At 36.0% G+C, this 13,631-nt stretch overlaps 1 protein-coding gene across 1 annotated transcript in view; it reads left to right on the top strand.

Moving 5' to 3' along the window:
* The first annotated feature begins 262 nt into the window (after window positions 1–262).
* LOC148360363 (kelch-like protein 1) overlaps window positions 263–13,631 on the top strand; it is a 16,912-nt gene continuing 3,543 nt past the window's right edge. The window contains exons 1-3 of the mRNA XM_088343872.1: window positions 263–430; window positions 7,696–7,832; window positions 9,758–9,954. Coding sequence (XP_088199998.1) covers window positions 285–430; window positions 7,696–7,832; window positions 9,758–9,954 — 480 coding nt within the window. The 5' untranslated portion in view covers window positions 263–284. The remainder of the gene's footprint in view (window positions 431–7,695; window positions 7,833–9,757; window positions 9,955–13,631) is intronic.

Genomic DNA, 13,631 nt, shown 5'->3' with positions numbered 1-13,631 from the left:
TTTTTCTCTATATTTCTGTATATATTTCTACTGAGCGCCGCGTGGTTTCTCTGTGCCCCCCAGACTATCTCTGAGCATGTCAAGCAGAATGACAGAGATGCCATTCATTCATTCATTCATCCATTCAGATTAAGGAAAAAAATACCAAGTAACATTTTGGAAAAGGAGAAAAATAACCCGCTAAAAGAAAATAATTTTTGGGTCTATATTTCCGTAAATATTTGCACTGAGCGCCGCATGGTTTCTCTGTGCCCCCCAGACTATCTCCGAGCACGTCAAGCAGAATGAACGGGAACAACCCTTCCGACGAATTCTTCCAAGCGGCCGAACACGCCGAGATCACTTTCCGCAAGATGGAAAATTACCTGAGACACAAACAGCTCACCGACGTCCTCCTAGTGGCCGGAGAGCGAAAGATCGCCGCTCACAGGTACGCTAAGCTAGCTGGTGTTTTTCCAAAATATTGAATATTGAATTTAAGAAAGAAACTCAACTTTGCTTTTGCCCAAGCCGAGTTTTAACCCTCAGGCTGAAACGTCCATTTCTTAAATTCGAAAATAATCAGCGGGGAAATGTCTAGTACAGTAAAAGACATTAAGAAACTTGTTTGCAGACTGTGTCCGCAGCACTTAATATGAATGAAATTAGCAATAGCATATACCGTATTTTCCGCACTAAAGGGCGCCCCGGGTTATAGGGCGCACCCCCAAAAAATAGTTTTTGGTCCTATATCTTCCATAGATAAGGTGCACCGGATTATAAGGCGCTACAATGGGAATGTGGACAAAACCGTCAGATGGTTCAGTCCAACTGATTACCCCCTTAACGTTCCGAAAGCTTGCAAAGACGCAAATACGTGTCGAGAACACGTGCGGATGCGGTGTCCGTACGATGTCACTCAAATGCATCCTTTCAAATATCATTCGGAAGGTTAAAGTCTTGGGATTCAAGAAATGCCAACCATTCCTTAGTTTCTATTTTCTTTTTCGCTCGCAACTTTACTGTGCATATGACAATAAACACTTGGAATTGAGTTGAATTCACTCAGCTCATCACAGCAACATTCAGATTCAGATTCAGATCTACTTTATTGTCATTCTAGTACACGTGTATACAGAACGAAATGTCGATACATCTGACCCGCACAGTTTCCTCGAATGTACAGATATAAGTAAAAGTTGTATTGTATTATGGCTACGTACAGTATTTTACCATACCTTAGTGCCGATAGTGCAAGAGGAGTAGCTAACCAGATGTGCAAAATGGGCATTCAGGTTAACAAGTCAGGTAAACAGTAACATTAACACTGTAACAATAACGCTGTAATTACAATAGTGCAGAGAGCAATGTGCAAGGAGTGGCAAGCTATAAAAAAAAAAAACTGCCAGTAGTGCAAAAAGTCAGATTAGCAGCAGTTTAGATTTACTATGTGTTTGATTGACCATTTAACAGTCTAATGGTCAGGGGGACAAGACTATTGCGGAACCTGGTGGTCCTGCACCGCACAATGCAGTACCTCTTCCCAGAGGCTAGCAGAGTGAACAGTCCATGATGGGGGTGAGAGGGGTCCCTGATAATGTTCTTAGCATGGGATAGGCAGCGCTTCTGGCCAATGTCCTGAATGGAGGGAAGTGTAGTCCCGATTATTTTCTCTGCTGTCCTCGTTACCCTCCTCACACTACCCCAGTCGGTAGCGCTGCAGCCTCCACACCACACAGAGATACAGCTGGTCAGGATACTCTCTATGGTGCCCCTGTAGAATGTGATGAGGGAGGGTGGGGGCAGGTGGGCTCTCCTCATCCTCCGCAGGAAGTACAGGCGCTGCTGTGCCCTCTTAACCAGTGATGCAGTGTTCACGGACCAGGTGAGTTTGTTTGTAATGTGCACCCCTAGGAACTTGATACTGCTGACAACCTCCACAGCCTTGTTGTTGATGCAAAGTGGGGCATGGTTGGGCTGGTTTTTCCTAAAGTCGACAATGATCTCTTTAGTTTTGTCAACATTCAGGACCAGGCTGTTGTCCCTGCACCAGGCCACCAACTGCTCCACCTCCTCTCTGTAGGCCAGGTCGTTGTCGTCCCTGATGAGGCCCATCAAGATCGTTCTAAAACAAGATACCGGGAAAATATAAAGCCGCATAGCTCACCTAAGTTCTCACGTTCAATAATGATACGCAATCGTGGTCTTCTTACAACCGTGAGTGTAGTAAATCCAGGAGAGTCAAATATTTACAAATACAGACTAATGAAACATGTTTCTTTATGGCGTAGTTAAGCAAGCTTGCTATTCAGTCATTTTTTTCGGCCAATTGCAGGGTTTGTTTTGGCCCCCTAGCCAATCCGAGGCTCCGAACAACTTCAGCCAATAGCGATCGATTTAACGGATGATTGACACATTGGTTAGCCAATGAAACGCCGGTATATAAATCCCAGCATACACCGCGGACTACTCCACGTTCGGCGGAAAATTTAGTCGGCGGCTGTTGCGTAAGTTGCGAGACCTTGCGACTTAATATTGAGCCATATATAAGGCGCACTGTATTATAAGGCGCATGGTCAGCTTTTGAAAAAAATTAAGACTTTTAGGTGCGCCTTATAGGGCGGAAAATACGGTACGCAGGAGTACGACGAAAACACTCTCAAAACAAAACTCAAAGTATTGTAACAGCCTGTACACATGGTGAGCCATATGACTGATCTTAAGCTCTCCCATCCCTTGCACGCATGGCAAAGTGGCTAGCTAGCTAGCTAGCTAGCTAGCTACCCGTCTCCCCTCCGATTGGTGGAGGGAGCTGCAAACAATCCCGCCGCTATCATCTCATTCCACCTCTGACCGGAGATCCAAAGTGTGTCAATATGTGCACAACGGCAGGAATTGAAATGGAAATTCAATGGATTTCACAATAAAAACAGCCGGATGTTTATTTTCCGGGACAGTGGGTCTGTTGCCGGGTAGATTACAGTGGGCACTTCTCGCCCGAGTGGACTCAAAAATTGTCTGCCGATCAATTCATGTATTACGGGAAAAACATTCAATTGAATAAAAACAATATAGTAATAATATCAATGAAACAAAAGAATTAATAATATTTAATCATTATAAATTCCACACGACAAGCTGCTACTTTTCCACAATTAATGCATTCCAAATACAAAACACTGCAGGGACATCTGGAAACATTTATGACGCCCTTCTAGAGGGGAAATGATGTTTTTGCCAGCAACATTTTACTCAGTATTTTTACTTCCTCACCTTGTAAATATTTTTGTCTAATTGTCCTGACAAAAAACAAAAAAGCTTCAATAACAACAACAACAAAACTTTCAAATATTGACCAACAAAAAGCCAAAAAATGATTAAATACACGACCAAGAAATTGAAAACAAACATCAATAATTGCAAAAAATACTAAAAACAAAAACAAGACGCCAAAAAGACCAAAAGCATACCCAAAAAGAAATAATAATAATACAAAAAAATCATCAAAAACACCCACAAAAGGACCAACAAAAAAACCAAAACAAGACCCCAAAAAGACCAAAAGCATACCCAAAAAGAAATAATAATAATACAAAATAATCATCAAAAACACCCATAAAAGGACCAACAAAAAAAACAAAACAAGACCCCAAAAAGACCAAAAGCATCCCCAAAAAGAAATAATAATAATACAAAATAATCATCAAAAACACCCACAAAAGGACCAACAAAAAAAACAAAACAAGACCCCAAAAAGACCAAAAGCATACCCAAAAAGAAATAATAATAATACAAAATAATCATCAAAAACACCCACAAAAGGACCAACAAAAAAACCAAAACAAGACCCCAAAAAGACCAAAAGCATACCCAAAAAGATATAATAATAATACAAAATAATCATCAAAAACACCCACAAAAGGACCAACAAAAAAAACAAAACAAGACCCCAAAAAGACCAAAAGCATACCCAAAAAGAAATAATAATAATACAAAATAATCATCAAAAACACCCACAAAAGGACCAACAATAAAACAAAAACAAGATCCCCAAAAGACCAAAAGCATACCCAAAAAGAAATAATAATAATACAAAATAATCATCAAAAACACCCACAAAAGGACCAACAAAAAAAACAAAACAAGACCCCAAAAAGACCAAAAGCATACCCAAAAAGATATAATAATAATACAAAATAATCATCAAAAGGACCAACAAAAAAAAACAAAACAAGACCCCAAAAAGACCAAAAGCATACCCAAAAAGAAATAATAATAATACAAAATAATCATCAAAAACACCCACAAAAGGACCAACAAAAAAACCAAAACAAGACCCCAAAAAGACCAAAAGCATACCCAAAAAGAAATAATAATAATACAAAATAATCATCAAAAGCACCCACAAAAGGACCAACAAAAAAACAAAAAAAAAACCTTCTACTTCCGAACCGCAGTAGAAGTTAGCTAGCAAAAACTCGACACTTCTCTTTCCGTATCATTGTCATGCCACTGAAGATTCCTTTAATCCTTGAGGAACGATGACAAGCAAATGCAATTTGGTCCGTTGCCACGGCAATCACTAAGGATACAAAAAAAAAAACACGTCTGTGTTGCTATCTGGCACTACTCTCCACAGGATGGTTGCCCTGGCAGAATTCACTGTACTGATTAAGAAATGGCGTCCTCCCCTCCCGCAAGAATATACATTTTTTGTCTGTGCACCAGACTTGTACTCATGAGGCCGTAACAATACCAAGCACCCCCAAAAGTATAGCAGTTTTAAAAAAACTATTTACCATCATAAAGGACAGGATAAAATTAGATAGGATGAAAAATTACACACAAAAAAATAAAAGTAATCCACCGTCTCAAATTGATTCCTAGTACCACTTTCAATATTTAGTTTTGTAGTAATACTGTAGTTCTACCTGTATTTTTTTTTTATATAGGATTTCTGCAGTCACGCTTTTTGTCGTGTTTATGTATTTTTGTTATATTTATTTGGGTATTTTTGCAGAATTTCTGCAATAGTATTTTTGTACATTTTCCATTGTAGAATTGTCTTAGTATATCTGTAGTATTTGTAGCATTACTGCAGATGTATTTTTGTAGTATTTCTATCATAAATCATCTGGAGGAGTATTTTAGTAAAAGTTTTTCCATACTAGTATATTTGTGGTACTTCTATGTTAGTTTTAATATTACTGTACTTGAATTTTTGTAGTATTTATGTTGTAATATTTATCTAAATTTACTTATTTTATCATAGTATTACTGCAGTAGTATTTTTCTAATTTTTTAATAGTATTTTTTTTATTATCACAATGGAGACAAAATATTGTATCGTGTCCCTGTTTTAAAGCACTAAAAATGATATTTAGTTTTGTAGTAATTATGTAGTATTTGTAGCATTCCTGCAGTTGTATTTTTGTAGTATTTCTATCATAAATCACCTGGATTAGTATTTTAGTAAAAGTATGTTGTAGAATATCAATTCGAGTATATTTATGGTACTTCTATATTATTTTTTAATATTACTTGTGTTTTTGTAGTATTTATGTTGTAATATTTCTATAAAAGGATTTTTTTTTATCATAGTATTACTGTAGTAGTATTTATTATAGTATTTTTTTATTATCTCAATGGAGACAAATTATTATATCATGTCCCTGTTTTAAAGCACTAAACATGATATTTAGTTTTATAGTAATTATGTAGTATTTGTAGCATTCCGCAGTTGTATTTTTGTAGTATTTATATCATAAATCATCTGGAGGAGTATTTTAGAAAAGTATTTTGAAGTATATCTATTCTAGTATATTTATGGGACTTTTAAATTTTTTTAAAATTACTGTACTTGTATTTTTGTAGAATTTATGTAGTAATATTTCTATAAAGTGATTTTTTTTATCATAGTATTACTGTAGAAGTATTTTTCTAATATTTTTTGGTACATCTTCCATTGTATAATCGTCTTAGTACTTTTGTAGTATTTGTAGCATTCCCACAATTGTAGTTTTGTAGTATTTCTATCATAAATCATCTGGAGGAGTATTTTAGTAAAAGTATTTTTAAGTATATCCATTCTAGTATATTTATGGGACTTCTATGTTCGTTTTAATATTACTCTACTTGTATTTTTGTAGTATTTATGTTGTAATATTTCTATAAAATTATTTTTTTTATCATAGTATTACTGTAATATTATTTTTCTAATATTTTCTTGGAATATCTATTATCACCATGAAGACAAAATATTATATCATGTCCCTGTTTTAAAGCACTAAATATGATATTTAATTTTGTAGTAATTATGTAGTATTTGTAGCATTACAGCAGTTGTATTTTTTTAGTATTTCTATCATAAATCATCTGGAGGAGTATTTTCGTTTTATATTACTGCAGTGTTTTTTTTGGGGAGTATTTTGAAGTACATCCATACTAGTATATTCATGGTACTTCTATATTATTTTTTTTAATTTTACTGTACTTGTATTTTTGTAGTATTTATGTTGTAATATTTCTATAAAAGGATTTTTATCATAGTATTACTGTAGAAGTATTTTTCTAGTATTTATTGTACATTTTCCATTGTATAATTGTCTTAGTATATTTGTAGTATTTGTAGCATTCCCACAATTGTAGTTTTGTAGTATTTCTATCATAAATCATCTGGGGGAGTATTTTAGTAAAAGTATTTTTAAGTATATCCATTCTAGTATATTTATGGGACTTCTATGTTCGTTTTAATATTACTGTACTTGTATTTTTGTAGTACTTATGTTGTAGTATTTCTATAAACTGATTTTTCATCATAGTATTACTGTAGTAGTATTTTTCCATTTTTTTACAGTATTTTTTTATTATCGCAAAGAAGACAAAATATTATATCATGTCCCTGTTTTAAAGCACTAAACATGATATTTAGTTTTGTAGTAATTATGTAGTATTTGTAGCATTCCACAGTTGTATTTTTGTAGTATTTCTATCATAAATCATCTGGAGGAGTATTTTAGAAAAAGTATTTTGAAGTTTATCCATACTATTATAGTTATAGGAATTCTATATTTTTTTAATATTACTGTACTTGTATTTTTGTAGTATTTATATTGTAATATATCTTTAAAAGGATTTTTTTTAGCATAGTATGACCGTAGAAGTATTTTTCTAATATTTTTTGTACATTTTCCATTGTATAATCGTCTTAGTCTATCTGCAGTATTTGTAGCATTATATCTTTGTATATGTATATTTATTTTTCAATATTACTTGTATTTTCGTAGTATTTATGTTGTAATATTTCTATAAAATGATTTTTTTTTTATCATAGTACTACTGTAGTAGTATTTTTATAGTATTTTTTATTATCACAATGAAGACAAAATAATATCACGTCCCTGTTTTAAAGCACTAAACATGATAATTAGTTTTGTAGTAATTATGTAGTATTTTAGTAGTATTTCCATAGTGGTTATTTCGTTAGGGACACAGTTGGCACCCCAAAAACATGTTTTTATTGTTGTACTTTATTTACTATCATTTTTTTGAGCTTTTCTGTTTGGTGGGCCGTATAAGAAAAGCCTGAGGGGCTGCGTGTGGGCCGCAGATGGTAGTTTGCCCACCCCTGCTCAGAAACCGATATCGCCCCCTGCCGGTACTTCCATGTATATACGATTCCGACATTCTTTGAGGCCATCTTGTTTTTTGCACCAGACTGGTCCTGAGCTCGGTGTCGGATTACTTTGCGGCCATGTTCACCAGCGACGTTTTGGAGGCCAAACAGGAAGAGATCAAGATGGAGGGCGTGGACCCCCACGCCCTCGCCTCCCTCGTACAATTCGCATACACCGGTCAGTACCCCATTTCAAATTTCATATATACTGCTGGCATTTTTCATGTAGGTAAATTGTATGCATTTGTATAGCACTTTTCAAGTCAATGAAAACCTCCCAAAGCGCTTTACAATGTGCTTCACACCTACCCATTCACAGACACACTCACACACCAATAGGGAGTCAGCCTCCAAACGTTTTGAGGATAATCAAGATGCTAAATGGTAAATGGTCTGCATTTCTATAGCGCTTTTTAAGTCAATGAAGACCTCCCAAAGCGCTTTACAATGTGCTTCACACTTACCCATTCACACACACACACTCATACACCAATAGCAGCAATGCAAGGCGCTGACCTGCTTATCGGGGGCATAAGGGATTCAGTCTCTTGTCCAAGGACACTTTGACATATAATACAGAGGAGCCAGGAATCGAACCTGCGATTTATTGATCTAGACACCTATCTATCTATCTATCTATCTATCTATCTATCTATCTATCTATCTATCTATCTATCTGTCTGTCTGTCTGTCTGTCTGTCTGTCTGTCTGTCTGTCTGTCTGTCTGTCTGTCTGTCTGTCTGTCTGTCTGTCTGTCTGTCTGTCTGTCTGTCTGTCTGTCTGTCTGTCTGTCTGTCTGTCTGTCTGTCTGTCTGTCTGTCTGTCTGTCTGTCTGTCTGTCTGTCTGTCTGTCTGTCTGTCTGTCTGTCTGTCTGTCTGTCTGTCTGTCTGTCTGTCTGTCTGTCTGTCTGTCTGTCTGTCTGTCTGTCTGTCTGTCTGTCTGTCTGTCTGTCTGTCTGTCTGTCTGTCTGTCTGTCTGTCTGTCTGTCTGTCTGTCTGTCTGTCCGTCCGTCCGTCCGTCCGTCCGTCCGTCCGTCCGTCCGTCCGTCCGTCCGTCCGCCCGTCCGCCCGTCCAGACATCCATTGATCTAGACTTCCATTGATCTAGACTTCCATTGATCTAGACTTCTATTGATCCAGACTTCTATTGATCTAGACTTCTATTGATCCAGACTTCTATCTATTTAGACATCTATGTATCCATCTATCTATTTAGACATCTATGTATCCATCTATCTATTTAGACATCTATGTATCCATCTATCTATTTAGACATCTAAAAGTAACATATCAAAACTTTAAAAAGTAATTAATCTATTAAAGTTAAAAAGAAAAAAAACAAGTGTTTTAATTCATTTTATTTAAAGTATGAATTTAATAAAGGCATGTAGAGGGATGGGCGCCACCAGACTGTATTTGCCCAAGACACACCACAGGAAATGGTGCTCCAACGACCCCTAGTGGTTGAGAAATCCACCGAACCGTCACAAAACAATACAGAAATATATTAATTTTGTCATAAAAGATTTTAGCAATTGTTGGAGGTTCTTATCCTAAGCTTTTATTTTGAAAAAAGAAAGTTAGTAGGGCATTACAAGTACATTTAATCGTAGTTTAAATTTGTAAATGATATAAACATTTTAGAAGGGTAGTGGGGGTTCCCTTTTATTTTGAAAATTGAAAAAGGAAGCCCGTGCTTTGAACTCCTTTTAGATTGCACATATTTTATGGTGATTGAGTTTGAGACTATTAAAATGTTTATTAAATGGGTCGAAAGGGGGGGGTCGTAAGTCTTTTATTTTGAAAATAAAACGGGTATCAGGGCTTTCCACTGACTTTTAGTATTACTTTTTAATTTGCACATCTGCGACGTTGCGTTTATGCGGCAACTCCTTAAACTCGTCAAAAATGATATAGAGATATTTTAGAGGGGTATTCATTCCGAGCTTTTATTTTGAAACCCAATAAAAGTAGCTGACTTTGAGCGCCGCTGTTAATTTGCACATCTTTTACGCCGGCTCCTCGAAAAGCAGTTTGTCCTTTATGATGTCGAGGAAAAGAGGGCAGAAACGAGGAATATATTTTGATGGTTTTTTCTTGCAGGCGTGCTGGAATTAAAAGAGGAGACCATCGAGAGTCTTTTGGGCGCGGCTTGCCTTTTGCAACTTCCGCAGGTGGTGCAGGTTTGCTGCGACTTCCTGATGAAACAGCTCCATCCCTCCAATTGTTTGGGAATCCGATCCTTCGCCGATGCCCAGGGTTGCCTCCGTCTCCTCGAAGTGGCTCACAATTACACCATGGTAAGAAAATCCTGCCATGTCACTCAAATGCATCGTTCCATCGTTCGGAAGGTTCAAGTCTTGGGATTCAAGAAATGCCAACCATTCCTTAGTTTCGATGTTCTTTTTCACTCGCAACTTTACTGTGCATATGACAATAAACACTTGGAATTGAGTTGAATTTAAAAATAGACACTCCATTCCATCCATTATCTGCACCGCTTATCACAGAAACATCGAGTTCAGTCTGAAACAAGATACAGGGATAATATATAGCCGGAGTAGCTCACCGAAGTCGTTGTGTTCATAATAATGTGCAGCCGTGGTCCTCTTATATCCGTGAGTTTAGTAAATCCAGGAGAATAAAATATTTACAAATACAGAATAGTAAAAAAATGCTTTCTCTATGCCGTCAACCCAACGTGCTATTCACATTCATCTTTTTCGGCCAATCGCAGGCTTTGTTATGCCGCTTTAGCCTATGCCATCCTGTAAATGATAAAAAGGATCCGCCCCTTGACCTCCGAATAACTTTAGCCAATAGTGATCGATTCAAATGATGATTGACACGTCTTTTTTGGCCAATTGCAGCCTTTGTTTTGCCGTTCAAGCCAATGCCAGCCTGTAAATGATGAAAAGGATCCTCCCCTTGACCTCCAAATAACTTTAGCCAATAGTGATCGATTCAAATGATGATTGACACATTGGTTAGCCAATGAAACACCGGTATATAAATCCCAGCATACACCGCGGACTACTTGGCCTTCGGGGGAAAATCGAGTCGGCGGCTGCTGCATTAGTTGCAAGACTCTGCGACTTAATATTGATCCATATATAAGGCGCACTGTATTATAAGGCGCATGGTCAGCTTTTGAAAAAAATAAAGGCTTTTAGTGTGCGCCTTATAGTGCGGAAATACGGTATACAGGTATACAGTATAAACTGAGCGCCACATAAGAAGGGGGGTGAGGTTGGAGGAGTTAAAGGAGGAGGGGGTGAGCAAAGCGGTAACTCACCATGACTAAGCATTGTGTCAGGGCCTCCCCTCCCCTTCGCAATAAGAGTGTCCACACCGTGTCCTCAGTTGACATAAGCTCGCGCTCAATGTCAATAAATGCTTTTATTGAGAAGGTAAGGTTTATTTTTTTAGACCCGCGAGGTTCCACTGTAAAACGCTTTCTTTCTGAAAAAATATCTGTAAAACATTGGCAACTTTATCTGCTTTTAAAAAAAATATATATTTTGAGCGTTTGAGTTTTCAATATAGATTTTCGGCATTTCATTTGATAAGGTTTCATTTACGGATACTCTTGAATGCTTATCACAAATTTATCACATAAAAATCTGTTTTTTTCCGCTAAATAAACGTATCATGTGCACGCTAACGAGTAAAACAGCGAGAGTTAGCCAAACGATTCAAAGCGCTGGATTGACAGCCGAGTGTCGAGCGTCTCCTCGGGTATCCTTGCGGGTTGCCGTGGAGACGGAAAGGCCAAGGACGGATATCAAGGCGAGAAAACATCACGGGCAACGTGGCCCAATTTGTGATTCTCGGCCCTCCTCCCGTCAATCAAACATGGCTACCGAAATAAATTTGCATACCTCTTTTTATCCGCCAACGTAGGACATGCATATCTATATATATCTATATATATCTATATATATATATATAGATAGATATCTATATATATATATATATATATATATATATAAGATAGATAGATAGATAGATGTATAGATAGATGTATATCTATAGATAGATAGATAGATGTATAGATAGATGTATATCTATAGATAGATGTATAGATATATATATATATACTGTATATATATATATAGAGAGAGAGAGAGAGAGAGAGAGAGAGAGAGAGAGAGAGAGAGAGAGAGAGAGAGAGAGAGAGAGAGAGAGAGAGAGAGAGAGAGAGAGAGAGAGAGAGAGAGAGAGAGAGAGAGAGAGAGAGAGAGAGAGAGGAGAGAGAGAGAGAGAGAGAGAGAGAGAGAGAGAGAGAGAAGAGAGAGAGAGAGAGAGAGAGAGAGAAGAGAGAGAGAGAGAGAGAGAGATATTAGTCAATAGATAGATGTCTAGATAGATATAGAATATTGATATATAGATGTAGATATATATAGATATATCATATATAATAGATATGATATTAGTAGATAAATAGATATATAATAGATAGATATAATTATACACTTTGTATTGCTCCCACCTGACAACATATAATAGACCACCTGGATGTCATGGTCTGGTGACTCAACTTTTAGATTGGGTCAGTAGAAAATTAAAAAAATCAAAATAGATAGAAAAAGAAAAAGAAGTTGATGTTATAACAATATAATCCTATGGAAATATGAAGAAATTACAATTTCCAAAATTCCTAGAATAAGAAATTAAGAATTACATCAAAAAAATATAGATATGAAAATAAATTTCATTAAAAAAACAAAGCAGAGAAAAATATAGACCAAAAATTATATAAAATAATAACAATATGAAGTAGAAATAATATTCAAATAAAAATCAATATATTATAGAAATATAACAAAAAGATACAAATGTAATGTAAGAAAATCATAAAATAAAATGATGAAAATAAAAAATGTGAATATATATAATAGAATAAAAAAAAAGCATAAAACAATAGACACATAAGAATATATATTAAAAAAAGTTGAGAATTTTTTTTTTTCAAAATGATTAAAAATAAATAAAAAACTAGAAACACTGCAAAAATACAACTACACTTTAAAAATATCCTAAAACTATACTTTAAACCCAGTACATATGAATATATAAATATAGGATAAATTATATGTGAAATATGAAAAAAATAAATCTGGCTTTGTATTCACAAGATAACATTTCCTGCTCTGCAATTTCTCTTTATAATATTTATTTATTTTTTAATTCATGCATAATATTGAATTTTTCACAATTAAAACCTTTCATTTTATGTTCTTTATTTTTTACCCGTGGCCATTTTTTATTCGCCACACTGACCTTTCCATTAGGGCAGGGGTGTCAAACTCATTTGAACTCGGGGGCCACACGATAGAACAAACATTCTCACGGGGGCCAGTTTAGTAGATTAGAGAGAAAAAAAAAGAGAGAAAGGTAGAGAGAAAGGGACAAAAAAGAGAAAGAGAGACAGAGAGCGAGAGTGAGTGTGAGAAACAAGAGATAAAAACAGAAAAAGTGAGAGAGGGGAAAGAAAGAGAAAGAATGAAAGAAATAGAAAGAGAGAGAGAAAGATGAGAGAAGAGAGAAGCAGAGAAAGCGAGAAAGGGGAAAGACAGAAGGGAAAGCAAGCAAGAGAGAGAGAGTAAAGGAAAAAATGAAGAGAGAGCAAAAGAAGGTAAAAAGACATAGGGAGAAAGAGACAAAAAGGAACAAAGAAAGAGACAGAGATGGAGAGAGTGAAAGAGAGAGAGATAGAGAGAGTGAGAGAAAAATGGGGGAAGAGAGAGATAGAGAAAGAGAGACAGAGGGAGAGAGAGAGCATGAGAAACAAGAAATAAAAACAGAAATAGTGAGAGAGGGGGAAAGAAAGAGATAGAATGAAAGAGAGAAAAAGAGGAGAGAAGAGAGAAGGAGAGAAAGGGGAAATACAGAAGGGGAAAGCAAGAGAGCGAGAGAGAGAGAGAAAGAGAGTAAAGGAAAAAATGAAGAGAGAGCAAAAGAAGGTTAAAAGACA

Source organism: Urocampus carinirostris, chromosome 9 (assembly GCF_059441175.1).
Source record: "Urocampus carinirostris isolate Australia breed hairy pipefish chromosome 9, RoL_Ucar_1.0, whole genome shotgun sequence".
NCBI lineage: Eukaryota > Metazoa > Chordata > Actinopteri > Syngnathiformes > Syngnathidae > Urocampus > Urocampus carinirostris.
The sequence above is the reverse complement of the archived record's forward strand: the minus strand, read 5'-3'. Positions and strand labels throughout refer to the sequence as shown.